Source organism: Triturus cristatus, chromosome 2_1 (assembly GCF_964204655.1).
Source record: "Triturus cristatus chromosome 2_1, aTriCri1.1, whole genome shotgun sequence".
NCBI lineage: Eukaryota > Metazoa > Chordata > Amphibia > Caudata > Salamandridae > Triturus > Triturus cristatus.
In genome coordinates, this window is record NC_140581.1 from 1,158,516,256 (window position 1) to 1,158,538,689 (window position 22,434).

Genomic DNA, 22,434 nt, shown 5'->3' on the forward strand with positions numbered 1-22,434 from the left:
ATTGATAGTGATCCTTCCTATTGCCAATATATAGGTAGCATTTTCCGGAGTGATATGGATTGCCTAAAGGACACTGTTGAATTCCTAATGTTGCCATCTAGTAATTATTCATATGTGTAAAGGATGCAAACCAATAAATATTTGCTAGTGTTTGGTGCCCATTGCAACCTATACAGAGTTCTCTTGGCCTTTCTTAAGCAGTAGAGCCCTGACCAGGCAGCCGCTGAATTTAGCCCCCCTTTGGACTCAGTCCAAAAGTGTACCCAATAATTCTAGAGAATCCACACCCCTCGGATATCTGCCCCCCTCTTCCCTAATATACAGTAATGTATCATCTGCATTCAAGGATATATGAACCAGTTTGTTACTGAGTTAGATTATTCGTAGCAATTTCCCCACCTCACGGTAACCGCCAGTGGCTCCAGCGCATAGCTAAGAGGACCGGGGACAATGGGCAACCCTGTCCGGTACCCCTTCAATCAGGCTAGCCTCAGAAATTAATTTACTGGTTCTAACTCTTGCGGTTAGGTTGGTATACAGCAATTTAATCCATATGAGAGAGCCTTGTCCCATCCTCTGCACTCATTGCCGCATGTAGATACTCCCACTTTAAGAAGTCAATGGACTTTTCTATATCCAGTGATTAGACCAGGGCCTTGAAGGTATCAGATAAAGTATAATTCAATACCAGTTTGAGTCTTCATATATTCTGCATTGTACTATACTGCAAGAGAAAGCTGGTTTAATCCTGATGGATGAGGTCGCCAACGCTGGGGAGGAGCCTTATTGCCTAAACCATACTCAGTATTTTATAATCTACTTTTAAAATCAAATGACTATAAGAATGGGGGTGTGTCTGGTTCTTTTCTTTCTTAGGAGTGGTAACCATGACTTTTTCTCATAGTGTTAGAGGCTCTTGCTGCTTTATATTTGTTTCTAAGCCTGGATGCCAGTCCATCCACAAATGTAGCATAAAATTCCACCGGCAACCCACCCGTTCTCAGGGTTTTGCCCTGGCCAGCTCCTTTATAGCAGCTTACACTTCCTTCAACTGTGTATCTGTCCCTAGGAACTCTGCTTCATCTGGTGTAAGCTCTTTGAGGTTGCCCGGTGCTAAGTTGGTTTCTAACTCCCTGTGTTCCACAGGGGCCCTTGCAGTATATCATTGGTCATAGTAGGACTTAAAAAGATTATTTGTTTCCGACTGAGTATGTTGGCTCATCCCTTTTGCTCTGAACACTCAAAATAGGAGTCTGTTTCTTGTCCACATGTAATCTTCCTGCTTTATCTTTCATTGTGCATTTTAGTTATATATTGTTTATAATCAAACCCCCTGCGGTGCTCTATTAATGCAAGTAATCTGAAAGAGGTTCCTTACCTTCGCATATCCCCAGGCGTCAGACTGGATCCGGAAAGTTTTCGTCAGCAGTACCCCTGCATGTCGGCGTGCGGCTCCGTGTACGTCGCCGGCGTCGTAGTCGCCAAGATGACGTTGTCGGAGCTACTTGGACGCGCCCATGCGCGCTGATGTCAGTTCTTTCTTTTTCTGCGCCAGCAAGCGCAGATCCAAGAGAGAGCGATACTCCTATTCAACATTTTGACTTTGTTTCTGAGACTTGTTTTGTCGCGTTCAGTCCTGTAGAGACTGCCGTCGAAACTTGATGGTGGCGAACCCAACAACTTGTGTCTCTTCTGCTTGGGGCACGCCCACCCCGAGACGTGCCTTGATTGTTGGGCCATGGCGCCAAAGGCTTTCGGGAGCGTTCCCAAAGTTGTTGGAGGCCCGGCACTCGGTTCCGCGCCACTCAAGGTCCCGCTCCCTTGTGAGGTTGAGAGATCGCTCGCGGAGCCGACATCATTGTGCGTTGGAGTTGGGAACAGGTAAGTGCAAGCGCCATAAAAACTCGAAGAAGCGGCATCGCTCTTCGTTTACACCTCACCAGTCGCAGGACTCGGTGGAGGGGGCGGGTGGTTGCTTCCCTGCGGCTCCTTGGCGTCTTCGTTGTGACCTGTGGCCTTACCCGCCTTTTTCGGATCCATACATGACTCTGGAACAAACTACAGGTATTCCTGTCGGCCGTGGGTTGGTTGTTTGCCCCATCGGGTCCCTCTGGGGCGTCTTTGGGCACCGCGGACCCCTTGGGTGTGCTCCTTTGGCCCCGGTTACGCCGGCAAGATGCCCTAAGGCGCTGTTGGCTCCGACCTCGGCGCAGCTGTTGGCTCCGACCTCGGCGCAGCTGTTGGCTCCGGCCTCGGCGCAGCTGTTGGATCCGGCCTCGGCGCAGCCGTTTGATCCGGCCTCGGTGACGGCCTTGGTGCTGCCGTTGGCTCCGGCCTCCAGCGCCGGCCTCGGCGACGCCCTTGCAACCGTCCTCGGTGACGCCGTTGTCTTCGGCGCCGGCTCTGGCCTTCGGCACTGGCCTCGGCGACGCCGTTGGCTCCGGCCTTCGGTGCCGTCCTCGGCGACGCTGCTGCATCCGGCCTCTGTGCCGGACACAGCATCGTTGCCTCCAGGGCCGGTCTATATCGGGCCGGACTTGTCCTGCCTCCTATTCCAAGGGGGGAAAAATGTTCCCTTTCCCCTGAGCCTCTCGTCCTTCTCGGCCTCTCAAACGGCCAGTGACCGAATGGGAGTACTAGGAGGGGTCTGAGGACCTTTGCACACAAAACTGGATTGACAATATGGAAAATCCAAGCAAGCTGGAATTATCTCCACACCCTGATACACTGTCCCCTTCTTCCGTGCTACAGAGATGGTTGGTTCCTTCTGTGGTGTTGCGTAGGGAAGGCTCCTAACCTTGAATTCCCTACAGTGCCTATCAGGGCAATTCTCCTGACTGCAGTGCTTCAGCAGCGGCTTCCTCCACGGAACCACTACTACCCTTTATTAACGCACTTTAAGCCTAACGCAAGGGCTCCTCTGGATACAAGGCAACCCCAATTTCATCACATCAGGACTCAGCCTCTCCAAGGACCTTTTGACCCTCTATTCACACTCTGTTTCTGACACAGTGGCGCAGGTGCTGCCTCCGTGTCTAGCGGAGGCTTGGAAGGTGCTCTCCCACGCACTTTCCGAGGGCATAAATGCGGCACGTTTCACCATCCATTGTGGTCTTGCCTCCTCCATGAGCAGGTCAATTTGCATAACAGCAGCGCAACCGCAAAAAGGGGACCCACAGAGGTGGGTCCCAGGGCTAGTGGCCATATCAGTCCATTGCCACCGCTGCCTCTAGACCTTCCTAGTCTGCTGTTTCAGTCCAGTGTTCAGGCCCACCACACGCCAGTGGGAGGCAGGATTCGCCATCACCTCCCCCATTGGCGCGCCATCACTTCGAGCAGGTGGGTTCTGCAAATAGTCTGAAGGGGCTACTCCCTCCCCTTCGAGACTACTCCTCCAGCCATGCCACCTCAGTACCACTGCATGTCGGGGTACCAACTTTGCCAAGGGGGCCAACGAGCATGTTCCAACATCAGAAGTAGGTTGTGGTTGTTCCTCCCACTACTTATTGATTCCAAGTCAAAACAAGGGCCTGCGTCCTATCTTAGACCTCCGGAACATCATCGCTTCCTCCGGAAAGATAAGTTCAACATGCTCACGCTTGCTCAGGTCATGTCTGCCCTAGACCCGCAAGTCTGGATGGTAGCGTTGGACTTAAAGGATGCTTATTTTCATTTCCCCATCCTGCAGGCCCACCGACGTTCCCTACCTTTCACGGTAGGCCACGAGCACTTTTGGTTCACTGTGCTCCCTTTCAGGCTTCCCAACACCCCTCCTGTGTTCACAAAAGTAATGGCGGTGCCCACCTCAGGGGTTTCAGTCTTCCCCTATCTCAACGACTGGCTGTTAAAGGTGGGCTCGCCCGAGGCAGTAGTCTCCCACCTCAAGACTACTGCCGACCTCCGGCATTTGCTGGGGTTCTCCATCAACGTGTCTGTCGCATCTGAGTCCCTCTCAGAAGCTCCTCTTCATCTGAGCGGTTCTGGACACGGCGCACTTTCGGGTTTGTCCTCCTGAACAGCGAGTCCGGGACATTCAGGCTAGGAGTCCAATCTTTCAGCCCTTGTCCTGGGTTTCGGTTAGGTAGACCCTGAGGCTGCTGGGCCTCATGGCCTCCTGCTCATCAATCATGCCAGATAGCATATACAGGCTCTGCAGTGGGACCTTTACTTCCAGTGGAACCTTTACTTCCAGTGGACGCAGCATCAAGGAATCATGTCCAACTACGTTCAGATCGCGGAGGGCATTTCACAATGCTTGCGGTGGTGGCTCACTGACAAGCATTGGGTCCGCGGCAGATGCCTCTCCCTTCCCCCAACTGCAGCATACAATGGTGACGGATGGGGCGCCCACAGGGGAGAGGCGGAGATCAGGGGCCTCTAGTATCTGGCGGAGTCCAGGCTTCATATCAATCTGTTGGAGCTAGGGCGATCCTCCTTGCACTGGCAGCATTTCTTCCCTCTGTCAAGGAACAGTAGTGCAGATGTTCACGGACAACACCACCACCATGTGGTACTGCAACAAACAAGGCGGTGTGCGATCATAGACCCTTTGTCTTAGGCTCTGCGCCTCTGGACATGGCTGGAACGCCAGGGCATTCTCCTGGTGGTTAAACACTTGACAAGTTCTTTGAACGCCAGGGCGGACGAACTCAGCCATCGGTGCATTTTGGATCACAAATGGCGTCCTCACTCTGAGGTGGCGCAAGGTCTCTATCCACAGTGAGGAGAACCTTGGTTAGGTCTATTCGTCACCTAACAGAACGCGCAATGTCAGCAATTCTGCACGTTTAATTATCCAAGGCACAACTCTCTTGGAGTCGCTTTTCGTCGCGAGTTGAGTTGCGGTCTGTTGTACGCCTTTCAGCCTATACCTACCGAGAGTGCTAAAATATCATGCGCGACCGGGCTCAAGTCATTCTTGTAGCACCAGCTTGGGCTTGAAGAGTTTGGTATCCCGACCTACTCAGTATAAGTGTAGATCCAACTGCCTCTTCGGGAGGGTCTTCTGTCGCAGCAGCGGGGGACGGTCCTCCACCCGAACCTATACAGCCTCCACCTCCTTGCGTGGAGATTCAGCGGCGACAGTTGATTCCATTTGACTTTCTTCCTAAAGTCTGTAATGTTATTCTGGAAGCCAGGCGTCCCTCAACAACAAATGTATACGCCTGCCGGTAAAACAACTTTGTGACATGGTGCACAGCAAAAGCTGTAGATCCCCTTTCTGCCACTCTTTCTGGGTTCCTATTGTTCCTTCTCTCTTTGGCCCAGCAGGGTTCTGCTTAGGGCACTTTTAAGGGCTGCCTTGCTGCTCTTTCAGCCTTTCTCAGGCTGCCTGATCAGCCCTCTCTTTTCTAGTCCCCTGTTGTCAATAGCTTGCTCAAAAGCATTGCTCACCTTTACAAACTATCTTCCTGTGGCTATCCCCTCCGCTAGGCGTGAGTGAGCCCCAGGATCTTTCCTGTAAACCTCCTTTCCTGGCGGTTCATCCGAACAAGGTTGTGCTTCAGCCACGTCCCTCCTTTCTACCAAAAGTAGTCACTGACTTTCATCTGGAGCAAACTGTCACTCTGTCCACTTTCTTTCCGCCTCCGCACCCTTCCAGAGATAGAGAGACTCCACCGTCTGGGACCAAAACGTCTGCTTTCATTCTCCCTCAACCTCACACAACTGTTCCGGGTGGATGACCAGCTCTTGGTTGGCTACATGGTCACAAAGAAAGGCCGGGCTGTGCACAAGAAAACTATCTCCCGCTGGGTTGTCTTGTGTATTCAAACCTGTTACTCTTTGGCTAAAAAAAAACCTCTGGTAGGGTTGCGCGCCCATTCAACCAGGGCGACAACGGCTACAGCAGCATTAGGATGCGGTGTTCCACTGCAAGACATCTGTCAGACAGCCACGTGGGCCTCGCTGCACACTTTCACTAGGCACTATTGCCTTCATAGTCAAGTCCGGTGAGACGGCTTCTTTCGCCGTTCGGTTGTCCGTGACTTTCTGGTGTATTCTCACTTCGCAGACCCACCACCGGGGTTGGTATTGCTTGGGTATGTATTCTAAGGTAAGGAATCTATCACTAACGTGTCTCTTTCAGATGCACAAGTTACTTTCTTCTGTAACGATATATCTGTAAGAGACATTAGTTAGTGATGTATTCCTTACCGCCTGCCCATCCTCCCCGTTCTGCGAACTGTTCTCTAGGGTTAGTCATCCCTTTCAGGGCCCTAGTTTTAATACACCAGTAGTCTGTCTCTGGCATGGCTCTGCGTTCCTGGCGCGAAAGTCATGTAGAGAACTGACGTCAGCGCGCGTGGGCACGTCTAAGTAGCTCCGACAATGTCATCTCGGCGACTACGACGCCAGCGACGTAGGCGGGGCCGCATGACGACGCGCTGGGGTCCTGCTGACGAAAACTTTCTGGATCCAGTCTGACGCCTGGGGATATTCTAAGGTAAGGAATCTATCACTAACTAATGTCTCTTACAGATCTATTGTTACACAAGTAAGTAACTTGTGAGTTTATCTTCTCTTGTAGGTGGAGAGTGTCGCTAAGGTCCTTAGGGACATTTTTCTCCAACATATTGAGCAGTTGCTCCTGCTTAATAATGTCCCTGCAAAAGCTAGTTGGTACTCCCACCCTTGCTGTCATGCGGTGATCTCTGATAACAATTTTAAATGACTCCCACTTTACTAGCGCTGTCTTAGCTGTACCTCCATTCTCTGAAATAATTAATAATTGTTCCTCTCAGTTCAGTATTTCACACTAAATCCTCTATCTTGTCCACATTGTGCCTCCAAGTTGGGATGGTGGCTCGTGGGTCTGTCCAACTAAGTGACAATAATGGAGGACTGTGGTCCAAGTAAGTGCGGGCCAAGTACTACTCTACTGCATGGATGGTATTACAGTCTGAAATGCAGTGGTGGGGTAAGCAGGTCTGTGCCATCTCCTTAGACAAGGTGAGCCTCTGTTGTATCTTCCTTCCACAATGCAGATATGTCTATGAATTGTGTATAATACTCGCTGTTTCAAGCATCTAAAACTATGAAAGATCCAATACTGCAGTAGAAAAAAGTTACCTGTTGGGATCTTTCATAGATTCACATACATCCCTACTCCACGAATAAAGGATAGAGATCAGTCTAGTCCTATAATGATTTTAACACCTGTGCTAGAAATCTAAGATGCAATGGCCTCTGGAAGGGGTGAGGCCTAGGGCACACTCACCTCATTGCTTGAAGATAGTCTTTCCCGATGAGGGGAATGTGCTGTTAAAGACCCACTGTTTTAAGGCCATTGAGGCAGACAGTGCTTTGTACTGCGAATGTAAAGTTAGAGTAGGTCTTTAACCTTAAGCATGGCAAGTGAATCAAACTTGCGAATCTATGAAAGATACAAATACTGTAGAACTACAGTTCCATGTAAATAAATTTCTCTTCCCCACTATATGGCACCAGACTCACCCATCCGGTATGCTTGCATCTGGCGAGTTTAATGTTTTTTAGATGAGGGTATTTTCAGATTAGAAATGTCGCAGTGTTTTATCCAGATATGTATTTATAGGTCTGTCCTCTAGACAAATTTGACACCATATCCATTTTAATGCGGGCAAAGAAATTCTTTAACAAAGTACATGTAGATGGACTTTAGGTCAACTCTAGTCATCTCTTGGTCTTTAATGGTCATTCAAACTTTGCTACTTTACATCACAGCATACAGTGATTGATGGCATCTTTCCTGATCACACATGTGCATCCACCATTTTAGAGCCCAGGTATTGGGCCAACACTTTCCTTCGCCTGTGCTTTTTCTTTAAATGTTTTGTCTTTTTTAGGTCTCACAGACAGTTGTTTAAGACCTGTTGTGTACAACATCAGTCTTTGCAGTGGGCTTTCAGTCAGCTCATTGCTGGTCATGACTTGCTTGTTATTATAGCTGCCTTGCTTTCTTTCTTTCTTTTTCTTTCTTGTGTTGGTCCCCCCTAGAGCTTAGATGTGCACAGCGCAATTCATTAATTACTTTTTTTCGTTTTCTTTGAGCATTCCATTAGAGCGCACGCGTTTTCATGCTCTGTCTCAATCTGCTGCATCCCCCTAATATTCCTGCCCCCAAACACTATGTAGCCTCCTACCCCTCTTGCAGTTTCTCCCTAGAAGTACAACACCTGATATAATTTTGCCAGGATTTGACTAAAGAACAAACTTTATTAGGTTGATTTATTTTTTTGTTTCATATCCTGTGGTCCATTTGTTGCATGAAAGCCCAGGCTTTCATACCCTTAGGCAGCCGTTATGAGGGCAGGAGGCTAGAGGGCTTTTGTACTCTCCTCAGCTGGAGTTGTCTTGCCGAGCCTCACAAATCTTCTCCATGGGCTGCCATACCAGTTGGCTTAAGCACTTTTTCCAGTTCAGAGTCCTGTGGAAAGTAAATGACCTTAGCAAGCGTTTTATTTTAAATTCAGGCACTTTCTTATTCACTACCTCAAACATCGATTACATCCTTTTAAATCACTGCAAGTTGTCCTCTGTTATTTTTTAATTAGATGACATGCAACAGGCCTATTAGATTCTCTTCAAATTTCCTGCATTCAGAATATAAACCATACGTTTATAAATATTTAAAATATTACATTATATAAAACCTTAAGGTGTTTACTACTTTTTTGTGTTTGTAAATGTTTTTATCAGCTTGTGTGCGTTATAAAGGGGAGAGCTATTGGCTTTACTAGTGCGTGTTCAATTTTAATTTTTTTAAGTCATCCTTGTGTGTTAAAACCAATTCTTCAGAATGCAGTAATTCATACAGTGTACTCAAATTAAAAAGGGTTCCTGTTCTAAGTAAATTTTCTTGGAAGCACATTGGTTAGGATTAGATATCTCCGCATCACTGGTGGAATGTCTGGTGTCTCCTGTGCAGGCAATTGTGTTCATTTTAGAAGGTTAAAATGTACTGAAACATAAATCAATCAATGTACAGCAGACATTCCACCTTATTCTTACCTTCCTTCTTGGGGCACGTAAATGTTTGCGTTTTTTATTTCGGTGTTTTGCACTGAATTTTTTGTCAAGCTGTACAATTGGCATGAGTATCGAACTAAAAGCATATTGTTCTAACGTGAAATGTAAACCTATGTTTTAATCAGAATTCCCTTTTGTATTTACTTAGATGATAGCTGTGCTTGTCGATAAAATGATCAGGACACAGATAGTGGATTGTGCTGCAGTTGCAAACTGGATCTTCTCCCCGGAGCTCTCGCGCGATTTCACAAGGTAATTATGTGAGAGTGCTTAAATAAATATGCATTAAGGTCACATTACATTTTTGGGAGGGGTCTTTAATGAAATCTTTCTTTCAGTGTTGCCCTTGACCAGGTTGCCACTGGATTTAGCCCAGCTTACTCTGTCCTGAAAGTGCTCCAAATATTTGACGTCTTCCTCCTCTCCCTTTAGTTACAATAATATAACATCTGTATACAAGGATATATATAAACTAGTTTGTTATTGAGTTAGATTTGTTGCTAGCAACATTCCCGCCTCGCAGTAGCCCCCAGTGGCTCCACCCCAATAGCAATGAGGACCAGGGACAAGCGGCAACCCTGTCTGTTACCCCTTCCAACCATGCCAGCCGTGGATATATATATGTTCGAGGCATGTGGGCTGCTGAATTCATATCTGTGCATAGATCGCCGCCTAGTGTTGGGTCCGGATGTTTGCACGTTGTTGTCCTGGAAGAGTCTTCGAAGTATCCTTGGATAGGTGACTCCTCCCATGGACTACAGTGCGCATGGGCATCCTCTCCATCCTCAGATTGTTTTTTTCCGCCATTGGGTTCGGATGTGCTATCTTAGCTCAAGTTAGGAAAAACTTTTGTCGAGGCCACAAGGCCTTTAGTTCGCGTCGGTACTGTTTATCGATCGGGTTTCGATACTTTTTGTTAGTTTACTAACTTTCAGCACCGACTTTGTTCGCATTTGCCTGTCCATCGACTCTACTTCGACGATGGAATCCAGGACGCCATTCAAAAGGTGTCCGGTATGCAATGCGAAGTACCCACACATCGACGTCCATCCGGTGTGCAACAAATGCCTTTCGCCGGACCACGACGAATCGACATGTATGGCCTGTGCCCGGTTCCGTTCAAAGAAGACTCTGCGGAATCGTCGAGCGGCGAGGCTCGAAGCGCAGCACGCGGCACCGGCCCCAGCTGACATCTTCGACGAGGCTGACGACGTCGAAGAAGTAGAAGTCTTACCCTCCAGTCCCGTTTCCGAACACGAACACGAACCCGGATCGGACGAGGCCGACGAGTCACTCTTCCACAGAGGTGAAGACGACACCGAGGTAGGAGACGACGAGGAGGCCTTAGGAGCCGAAGAGAGTAGCTCCGATGATGAACAAGGCCTACCTGTTCAGACCGAAATTTCACCAGCGCCACAGACTATGGCTCCGGTCGAGGGATCGCCTTCGGGCCTTACCCGAGACCTATCACGCAGTCCTTCGGCCCCGCCCTCGGGCCCGGCCTCGGACGTTCAGCGGCAGCCATTACCGCTTAAGCCAGCTGGTTTCCCTTCCACGAAACCGAAACCGAAAGCTGCTCAGGTTCCTACGAAACCGAAACTGAAAGTGGCGCTAGTCGGATCGAGGCCTTCAACACCTTCGACGCCAGCGCACCGGGTCGGCACCGACCGCACCAAGAGAGACTTCGGTGCCGAACTCGAGACGGGCGACATGGGAGTCGACAAACGGAAGAAGGTCATCGGCGCCGACAAACCTGCCCGGTTACCGGCGTCGACGCCACCGACACCGAGGGCCGTCCCGCCTGCTACGCCTCGCAGCACTCCCTCGACGACACCAAAACCTCACGTGTCGAAGACGTCGACGGTGATCTCCGCACCTCGACTCGATGCGCCACGGGCGCAGAAGATATCTGCAGCCGCCTCGACGACCCTGGCGGGGGCCACGACCTCTAAGGCGCCCCGAGTACGGCCTGGCGCGATGCCAGGCTGCAGATCCAAGGACGCCCTCCAGGACCCGTCGGGTTCCGGTTCGGCTCCGGCGGTTTCGTCGGTGCCGACCAGCATTACCTTCGGCTTGCCTCCACCCACAATCCCGAAGGCGTTTCAACTCAGGACACAGGTCACCAAAACTGCGGTTACACCTGTCGAGCCGTCTCCGTCACACGTCATCGACGCCGACACTGGCAGGATGATTCTCCACGGCCGAAGGATAACTTCGGAACCGCCATTGGAGCCTTTCAGGATCCCGCTAAAGAGGAAGCTGCCTGTGGACTCAGAACCTCTCCTGTATGAACCCTTCTATTCACCCTACCAGGATCCACACCGGGCCTCCCCCACACGCTCCGACACGGATGCATTGGGGGACTACTTGGATGAACAAGTCCCCTACCATGTGGACACGGACCCTGATGACCAGCAGGACCCTGACCAAACTTGGGGCGACCCTGCAGACCCCAGTGCACCTCTTGATGCACAGGACACACAACTATATGGGCCAAAAACATCACCCACAGAGGATACTGCGGCGTTCAACGCTCTGATTGAACGTGCGGCAAACAACCATGATGTACAGCTTCACTCTGATATCATCGAAGATGACTTTCTAATGGACACCTTTGCATCCTCAGAAAGACATGTAAAGACTCTGCCAATGTTGAAGGGGGTCCTCAAGCCAGCCACTGACATTTTCAAGGAACCCACCAGGGCACGAGTGATAAACCCCAGGATCGATAAAAAATACAGATCAGCACCTGGGGATCCTACTTACATCAGAGGCCAATTACCACTCGACTCCATCGTTGTGGCGAATGCCCGCAAGAGGGCACACTCGCAGACAACGGGTGACGCTCCTCCCCCGGACAAAGAGTCCAAGGTGCTAGAGACCTCCGGCAAGCGAGTTGCCGCACAAGCTGCAAACATATGGCGCATAGCTAACACTCAAGCGCTCCTCGCTCGCTACGATAGAGCGCACTATGACACACTGGAGCAACTTCTTCAGCACCTCCCTGACCCCTACAAAGAAGGTGCAGAAATCCTTATCAGAGAGGGACAGCTACTCACAAATGCTGCCATTAAATGTGCACTAGACGCTGCAGACACGGCTGCCAGGGCCATCAACACTAGCGTCATCCTACGACGTCACGCCTGGCTACGTATCTCAGGATTCAAGCCTGAGGTACAAAACAATATACTTAATCAGCCCGTCAACCCCGACTTTTTGTTCGGACCTGAGGTTGACACCACCCTCGAGAAGATAAAAAAGGACACGGACACTGCAAAGTCCATGGGCGCCCTACAAACTCAGTCCTTTCGGAGCGGCTCCTTTCGTCGCCCCGGAAACAAGGGGGCAGGTAGAGGACAGGGGTCACAACAAACATATAACAAGGGTAATACGCAGACCACCTACGATAAGAACACCCGAGGTGGCTATCGTGGCTCCAGTACCAAGGGCAGAGGACGTGGCTACGGCAACACCAGGTCCTCCCCCAAGAACAAGCAGTGACGCCCTCTCCCTTCCTCCCGACCACATAACACCTGTCGGGGGAAGGCTACAACGGTTCCTGTCCACGTGGAACTCCATCACCACGGACAGGTGGGTCAAAGATATTATAAAACACGGTTACTGTCTGGAGTTAACTTCCACTCCACCCACAATACCACCAAGAAACCGTCCTATGTCCTCAGAGCACTTAACGCTCTTACAGCAAGAGGTAGAAAGTATGCTTCTAAAAGGCGCTATCGAGCTCGTACCCATCCACGAGCAGGGCACGGGGGTTTACTCCCTCTACTTCTTAATTCCAAAAAAGGACGGGTCGCTCAGGCCTATATTAGACCTGAGACCCCTGAACCAGTACATTCTTTCAGAGCACTTTCACATGCTCACTCTACAGCAAGTCCTTCCGCTTCTCAAGCAGGGAGACTTCCTAGCATCACTGGACCTCAAGGATGCGTACTTCCACATACCCATCCACCCCTCACACAAAAAATACCTCAGGTTTACTGTTCAGGGGCAGCACTATCAGTTCAAAGTCCTTCCCTTCGGCGTGACAACAGCGCCCAGGGTTTTCACGAAGTGCCTAGCTACGGTGGCAGCACACTTACGGAGGCAGCATATACACGTCTACCCCTACCTAGACGACTGGCTCGTTCAAGCGAAGTCGGCCCAGCAATGTGCAAGCCATATGTCCCGCACCATTCACCTTCTTCACAGTCTGGGATTCTCACTAAATTACCCAAAGTCCCATCTCCAGCCCGCACACGTACAACAGTACCTGGGCGCGACTATAGACACTCTGGCGGCCTCAGCTCAGCCAAGTTTAGTGAGGATCAACAGCATACAACTGCTGATCTCCAAGTTCAAACACAATCACTCGCTTCCAGCGCGAGTGTTTATGCAGTTGATAGGCATGATGGCCTCCTGCATCTTCATAGTCCCGCACGCGAGATTACATATGCGCCCACTTCAGGAGTGCCTAGCACGTCAGTGGAATCAGGCTCAAGGACAGTTGAAAGACCTAGTGTTGGTGAGCGGTCGGGCATACAACTCTCTGCATTGGTGGAATCCACAAAACCTTTGCAAGGGGCGACCGTTCCAAGAGCCTGTTCCACAAATAGTACTGACAGCGGACGCGTCTCTCCAGGGATGGGGAGCTCATGTACTACACTACACAGTGCAGGGACTATGGACGACACAACAGAAGAAGATGCACATCAACCTTCTGGAACTGATGGCAATCTTCCTGGCCATGAAGGCTTTCAAAGTACATCTGTGCAACAAGGTCGTGTTGATCCGGACGGACAACATGACCGCAATGTACTACATACAGAAACAGGGAGGGACACACTCTCCACAGTTGTCTCATCTGGCTCAGAGCATGTGGAAGTGGGCCATTCAGAGGAACATGTTCCTCATGGCAGAACACCTCCCCGGCAAGGACAACCAGATGGCGGATCTGCTCAGCAGACACAGCCACCAGATGCACGAGTGGGAGTTACACCCATCAGTACTCCAACCGTACTTCCAGCAGTGGGGTCACCCAGAGATAGACCTATTCGCGACAAGCGAAAACGCAAAATGCCAAAGCTTCGCCGCCAGATTCCCACATCCGCAGTCGCAGGGCAATGCGATATGGATGAACTGGTCCGGCAGATTTGCGTACGCTTTTCCCCCAGCACCGTTGATACCGCTGGTGGCTCGCAAACTCCGACAACACTCCCTGACACTCGTCCTAGTTGCTCCCACGTGGGCACGCCAGCCGTGGTACACCACCTTCCTCGAACTTTCCGTGGTACCGCATCAAAGGCTGCGGATCAAACCCGCGCATTTGACGCAGAACCATGGAGAGGTTCAGCACCCAGATCCGCAACAGCTGAACCTGGCGATCTGGCTCCTGAAGTCCTAGAGTTTGGCTATCTCAATCTGCCACCTGACTGCATGGACATCATCAAGGAGGCCAGGAGACCCACTACAAGAGCTTGCTATGCAGCCAAATGGAAAAGGTTCGTCATTTATTGCGGTAATAATGACATTAACCCGCTGGACGCATCCATCCACGACATCATATGTTACCTCTTACACCTATACCGATGCAATCTGGCGTACACCTCTATACGTGTCCATTTGACCGCAATATCAGCCTATCTGCAAACCAGGCAGCACCTCTCTCTATTCAGAGTGCCTGCCATCAAAGCATTCTTGGAAGGACTCAAACGAGTCATTCCACCTAGTCACCCACCGGCTCCAATGTGGAACCTCAACTTGGTCCTCACACGCCTGATGGGTCCACCCTTTGAACCTCTACACTCATGCGAGATTCAATTCCTTACCTGGAAAGTAGCCTTCCTGGTAGCGATCACTTCCCTAAGAAGAGTTAGTGAACTCCAGGCACTAACCGTTCAAGAGCCATTTATTCAGGTTCACGCCAACAGGGTCGTACTACGTACCAACCCCAAATTCATGCCCAAAGTAATATCGCAGTTCCACATGAACCAGACTATTGAACTGCCCGTTTTCTTCCAAAACCCACAAACTGTTGCAGAGCGGGCATTACATACACTAGATGTACGGAGGGCCCTCATGTACTACATCGACAGGACTAAACCCTTCAGGAAGACAAAACAACTATTCGTTGCCTTTGCCCCACACCACAAAGGTAACGCCATCTCCAAAGCAGGGATAGCCAGATGGATAGTTAAGTGTATTCAAATCTGTTATCAAAAGGCAAAACGCACATTAACTATTCCACCACGAGCCCACTCAACACGCAAGTTGGGGGCTTCCATGGCCTTCCTAGGAAATATTCCCCTGCATGATATATGCAGAGCAGCCACATGGTCCACTACACACACATTTACAAAACACTATTGCGTAGATGTGCAGTCAAAACAGCAGGCAGCTGTAGGACAGGCTGTTCTCAAAACACTTTTTCAGACCGCTGCAGCTGGCACGGGTAGCCGCCGCCAATAGAGGGCACTGCTATGTATTCTATGCACAGATATGAATTCAGCAGCCCACATGCCTCGAACTGAATATGCTACTTACCAGTGTGCATCTGTTCTTGGCATGTAGGGCTGCTGACATTCATATCGCCCTCCCTCCTCCCCGGCGCCTGTCGCAGCTGCAGCTCTCAGAATTATTGCAAGCATGGTCATCACTTTCTGTATCTACTCCATCACTGCCACAATGGCGAAAAACAATCTGAGGATGGAGAGGATGCCCATGCGCACTGTAGTCCATGGGAGGAGTCACCTATCCAAGGATACTTCGAAGACTCTTCCAGGACAACAACGTGCAAACATCCGGACCCAACACTAGGCGGCGATCTATGCACAGATATGAATGTCAGCAGCCCTACATGCCAAGAACAGATGCACACTGGTAAGTAGCATATTCATTACCGTTTCTCTGGCTGTTAGGTTGGTATACAGCAATCTAGCCCATCCCAGAAAGCCCTGTCCCCAGCCTCAACAGTCATTACTGTATACAGATACTCCCACTGTAAGAGGTCAATGGATTTTTCTATATCCAGTGATAAGACCAGGGCCTTTGGGGTTTCACTTGGTATTATTCAATACCTGTATGAGTCTTGTAATATTCTCCATTGTACTGCTCTGTGATATAAAGCTGGTTTAGTCCTGATGGATTAATTTTCCAACTCTAGGAAAGAGCCTGTTTGCTAAAACCTTATTCAGTATTTGCTGATCGCCTTTTAAAATCGACATAGGTCTATAAGAAGAGGTATGTGTTGGGTGCTTATCTTTCTTAGGACTGGCAATAATGACTGCCTCTCGTAGTGTTGTGGGCAAACTACCCTCCGCTCCTCCTGAGTTATATATGTTGGTAAACATGGGTGCCAGTTTGTTCATGTAAGTGGCATATAATTCCACAGGCAGCCCATCAGTTCTCAGAGTTCTGATCAATAGGCTCTTGGTGCCATGAGAAGAACACTATCATTTAACTGTGTGCAGTACAAACCTGTAGGAAAGTGCCCCTTTTGCATGGTTGCCCCCCACTTTTTGCCTGATGTTGATGCTCTTTGAGCAAGTGTTCCCTGGGTTCCTGCCAACCAGTTACCCGGGGCCTATGCTCTTTCCCTAAATCTGTACTGTTGCACACCCAAATAGGCACCTCTGGCCACATGTAAGTCCCTTGTAAAAGGTACCATGAGTCCAAAGGGCACTGTGACCAGGGAAGGCCTCAAGGGCTGCAGCACATATTGTGCCACCCTTGAAGACCCTGTAGCCTGACGCACAAACTGGAATTGCAGGCTGTGTGTTTTGGTGCAGAACAAAGTGAAGAGTCGACATGGCTCACATCCCTATGTGCCATGCCTACAACCCACTGCCTTTGGCATAGTTCAGCCACTCCTCTAGTTGGGAGCACCATGCCACTGGTGAGGGTACAGGTGCATGAGGCCGGTACCCCTACATTGTCTTAAGTCCATTCTTAGACATTGTAAGTGCAGTAAAGCCCCCACCCCCACCCCCCCTCCCCCGCCTTGGCTATGGAGGATGGAGCTTCGTACGCAGTAGTGTTGCGTAGGGCGGCTGAGACCATGGGCCTGGAGCTTCCAATGGTGGCAGTCAGGACTAACCTCCTGATAGAGGTACTTCAACCGGTAGCGGCCTCTTCGAAGCCCCTGCTGTCTTTTTAATGAAACCCTAAACGATGTCCTTGTGGGCACTTAGTCCAAACTCAGCACAGGTGCTCCTGTGGACAGGATGATTACCCGACACCACTACCCAGCCCAGGCGACCCACTCCTAACACCCTAACCCCGAGAGCTTGGTGGTCCAAGCTTCGTCTTCTAAGGGCGCATTCCCTACTGCTCCCCCAAATATGGAATCCATCAGCTGGACCACCTTGGGAAGAAGATTTTTTCTACTGCCAGCTTAGCGCTGTGGTCGGTTAACACTGCATGCCTCTTGGGCTGTTATACCCATACGGTGTGGGATACAGTTGTGCAAGTGCTGCCATAGTGCCGGGCGGAGGCCCAGGGCCGTTCTCACCCACGCAGTGTCAGAGGGTCAAGCCGCAGCTAAGTTTACCATTCGGTGTGGGCTGGATACCGCCGACTCTCTGAGCAGAACGGTTTCCACCTCAGTAGCCCTGAGGCGCTACACCTGGTTTAGGGCATCTAGTTTCTCTGGGGATGTCCAATCCACCCTTTTGGACATGCCATTTGGTGGCCGTCACCTGTTGGGTGACAAGGCAAACTCCGCGCTCGAAATGCTTCAAGGATTCTAGAGCTACGGCCAGATCCTTGGGCCTCGCGGCAACCTCGCGCCCCTTTTGTAGCTACAGAAGGGGTGCCCCACCTCGTTCCACCCAATCTGGCCACATGGCCGCGCAAGCTACCCAGCCTCTGTGTGGCCGTGGGACCCAGCGATGTGGGTCTTGGGGTCAGCGGGCAAGCCAGTCCACCCATGCAGCCTCCAAACCTTCCGAGTCCCTCCCCTTCGAGACTACCCCCTCCATGCCACCAGCACTCCACTTGGCCCTTCTCTGCCAGGTGTGAGAAAGTGCCATCTTTCTTGCATGGTATGCCCCCACTATTTGCTAAATTGCTGAGTTTGATTGAGTGTACCCTGGGTTCCTGCCAATCAGGTTCCCAGGGCCTATGTTCCTTCCTTAAACCACACAAACTCCAAATTGGCAAACCCTAGCCACATGTCAGCCCCTGGTAAATGGTATCCTAGGTACCCAGGGCCTTGTGGCCAGGGAAGGCCTCTAAGGGCTGCAGCACTCATTGTGCCACCCTCAGAGGCCCTGTACCCTTACACACACACACTGCCTTGCAGGATGAGTGTCTGGGTGCAGGACAAAACAAAGAGTCGACATGGCACACATCTCTGTGTGCCATGCCCATCACCTACACTGCCAAGGCATATGTCAGTCACCCCTCTAGCTGGATGCATTACGCCTATGGTGTGGGCACAGGAGCAGGAGCCCTGTGCCCCTACAGTACCCGGGTCCATTCCTGGGCACTGTAAGTGCAGTGCTGCCATTTAAGAGTACATGGTGCTGAGAGCTCGTCAAACACGAGCTCCACAGCACCATAATGGCAACATTGAAGACTGGGAAGTTTGGTATCAAACTTCTCAGCACATTAAACCCACACTGATGCCAGTGTGGGATTTAATGTACTAAGCACCCCAGAGGGCATCTTAGAGATGCCCCCTCACAGCTAACCTACAATCCACGTCTGCTCTGAGGCTGCCCAGGCTGCCACACAGCAGACACGTTGCTGGACCCCTGGGTGGGAGAGCCCCTGCTCTCCCGGGCCTGCAACAATGCACATCCTGGGTGAGGTGAGAAATCTCCTCCCCCAGGATGAGCAAAGGGAAGCTTCAAAGGCATACCGCCATTTGGAGTTTCCCCAGGCCACTGCAACCCCCCACTCTGGCGGGAAGCTTGGCCGGAAACCCCATACAAGGACAGGGGATGTGCCAGCCTGCCCACCCCACCCCTCAGGTGGGGGAGGCGAGGTGAAACACATCTCCGGGCTCTCGCCATCTTGAAGATGGGAGGCCCTACCCTATCAGGATTAGGCTACTGCCCCCCTCCCACAGGAGAGAGGCAGGATAGGGGGTGTACCCACCCCAGGACAGGGACCCATTGGTCCCTGGCCTTCACCTACCTGTAACGCCCCTAAATTTAGTATTTAGGGGCACCCTGAACCTTCCTCCCGTAGATTACAGACAGAAAACTACAAGAAGAGCAAGAAGAACAAGGACCTGCCCTGCAGCTGCTAAAAAGAGAAGAAGACACCAACTGCTTTGGCCCCAGCCCTACCGGCCTGTCGACTCTCGAACCTGCACCAGCGCGGCATCTCTCGTGGCCAGCAACCTCATCAACCCCGGAGGACCTGGCTACCTTTTGGCTCTAAGCCCCTGGGACTCCCATGAGTAGAGGCTCTACTCGGAAACCTATCTCTAACCCCTGGCAGCAGCCCGGAACCGCGAACCCAGCACACTCTGCACCAGCCAAGCCTGGCCAGTGCCGGAGTGAACAAAGACCCTGAGGACGACCCCACGGCGACTGTGACCCCGAGTCCGGCACCCAAGGACCCCCCTCGACATTCCGGAGGAAGCCTGCAGCCTCAGAACAGAGTGCCACCCCAACCGCGATCAACAAGAGGGTAAGATTCCGACATCAAAAGGCACCCCTGCACCCGGCGCCCTGCGGCCCCCTGTGCCCAATCCCGGGGTACCCACCTAACCTACAACTACCCAACTTACCTCTCGAAGTGGTGGTGGCATCTGAAGCATCCTCGTCCCCGAGCTTGCAGCCTTTTTCCAAACCGGAACATTCCCATTGACTTCCATTGAGTGCCCGAGGGCTCAAAAGCACCCTGCACCCAGCCGCCCGAGTGGCCCTGGCAGTGCACTCTACACTAACCTACGACCCCACTTGCCCTGAGTAAGTGACCAGGAGCCCAGCTCCCACAGCCGTGTGGCTTGCCAGACAGCAGCCACCAACCAAGGCCCCCCTATCCCTCATAGGATAACATTGGGCCTAACTCTCTCTGCACCCGGCCGTCCTGAAACCGCTGAGGGTGAACCAACTGTACCTACCTGACACTGGGGGACCCCTGAGTCTATGCCCGGAATTTCAACTCTGCCAGTCGAGTACTTACCCTTAAACCGCTAACTTCATTTTCCTCATAGGGTAACATTGACTGGCTTTTTCTTGAAAAATCTTCTGTGTGAACTTTTCAAAACTGCAAATATTCACTAAAAATCAGCCAAGTGACAAAAACGAATTTACTCACCTGCTCCTAGGTGAGCTCCCAGTGCTGGATCTTGGTGCCCAGCCCTGACTCTGAAAAGTGTCCACAACTATACTTACCTCTAACCCATTTTTCTCCCATAGGAAACCATTGTCTGCTTTTCTGTGAAATTTCTTCTAAGTGTCTACTTTTGCAAATTTGAAATGTTCTTCTAAAATCGTACCATTTCTGCAAACGAAATTACTTACCTGTTTTTGATAAGGACCCCAGTCCTGGGTCTAGGTACCCAGTCCTGGATTACTAAAGTAACGATAAAGTACTCTACCTGCAATTTGAATTTCTTGCCATAGAGATCCATTGAATGTTTTCTTTGAAATATTTTCTAAGTGCTAACTTTTGAAATAGCTAAATATTATTTAAAAATCATTACAGTTATTAAGTCGACTTTCATCACTTGATTCTGAATACTAACCCAGGGCTGGATCTAGGAGCCAGACCTGGAATTCCAAAAGTAATCTGAAAAGTAATTTATTACAAATAACCTGAATTTACCATTGAGCTCAATGCATTGTTATGTTTAGGAAATAGGATTGTTTATTGCAACCAACTATGACTGTTTACAAAAATTTATTGCTTAAGGCAAAAGTATTTATATTCAACCTCTCATTCTGAGAAAGTATATTTTTATCCCCTTTGTGGTTCTAAAAATAAAACAAGCATATATTTTATATATATAAACCATTGGCCTAGATTTCAGTTATTGAGTGTGTGAAACCATTTGCTGACTGAGTGTGTACAATAAATGCTTTACACTGTCCTCTGGTACTGCCTTACTGCTCGACCAAGCTACCACTTTTGAGAGTAAGGTCATACCTAACTTTGACCTCTATCAGCCTCTGGGGGACTGTGGACTCTGTACACCCTGTACCTATTAGGGAACAGTATATACAGAGCCACTTTCTCACACCAGGATGTTGCAGCTCTCTTGGCCAAGGGAGCTTTGGAAAGGGTCCTTATGCCAGAAGTAGGTCATGCGTGTTACTCACGCGACTTTTTAGTACCCAAGAAGGACAAAGGCCTGTGTCCTATCTTAGACCTCAGGAACGTCCATCGCTTCCTCCGGAAGGAGAAGTTCAAAATGTTAACGCTCGCTCAGGTCTTGACTACCCCAGATCCTGGAGACTTGATGGTAGCTTTGGACTTGCAGGACGCTTACTTTCACATCCCCGTCCTGCCGGCCCACCGGCGTTACCTGCGGTTCACGGTAGGCCATGAGCACTTTGTTTACCGTGCTCCCCTTTGGCCTTACCAGCGCTCCTCAGGTGTTAACGAATGCGATGGCGGTGGTCGCAGCTCATCTGAGCAGATCAGGCATCCCAGTCTTTCCCTATCTCGACGACTGGCTGTTGAAGTCACACCTGACCCCCTCTCAGAAGCTCCTCTTCATCGGAACGGTTGTGGACACGGCAGTTTTGGGTTTATCCTCCCGAACAGCGAGTGCAGGATATTTGGGATATGATTCTGATCTTTCAGCCTCTATCCCGGGTTTCGGTCAGGATGACCCTCAGGGTGCTGGGTCTGATGGCCTCCTGCATCCTGCTGGTGGACCATGCCAGATGGCATATGCGGGCTCTGCAGTGGGACCTGAAGTTCCAGTGTGCACAACTTCAGGGGAATCTGTCCGATTGCGTCCAGATCTCGGAGGGCACTGCACACAAATTGCAGTGGTGGCTAACGAACCAGGATTGTGCCTGGCAGATCCCTCTACCTTCCTCAACAAGAGTTCACAGTGGTGACTGATGCAACACTTCTGAGATTGGGCGGCCAAATGGGGGAGGTGGAGATTAGAGGTCTCTGGCGCAGTCCGGGCTCCACATCAACCTTCTGGAGCTTCGGGCGATTCGTCTTGCACTCAAAGCATTCCTTCCCTCTGTCTGGGGAAAAGTGGTGCAGGTGTTCAAGGACACCACCGCCATGTGGTACTGCAACAAACGGGGTGGGGTGGTGGACCCTATGTCAGGAAGCCCTCTGCCTCTGGACATGGCTGGAACATCAGGGCATATCCCTTGTGGTTCAACACCTGACAGGTTCTCTGAACGCCAGGGCTGCAAACTCAGCCGCAGGTGCACGATGGATCACGAATGGCGTCTTCACTCGGAGGTGGTGCAACGTCTCTTTCAGCGGTGGGGAGAGCCT

The 22,434-nt window shown here is 50.7% G+C and overlaps 1 protein-coding gene across 1 annotated transcript in view; it reads left to right on the plus strand.

The window, feature by feature from the left end:
• Nucleotides 1–22,434, plus strand: part of NCBP1 (nuclear cap binding protein subunit 1) — a 614,484-nt gene that overhangs the window by 471,184 nt on the left and 120,866 nt on the right. The window contains exon 19 of the mRNA XM_085636602.1: nt 9,158–9,261. Coding sequence (XP_085492728.1) covers nt 9,158–9,261 — 104 coding nt within the window. The remainder of the gene's footprint in view (nt 1–9,157; nt 9,262–22,434) is intronic.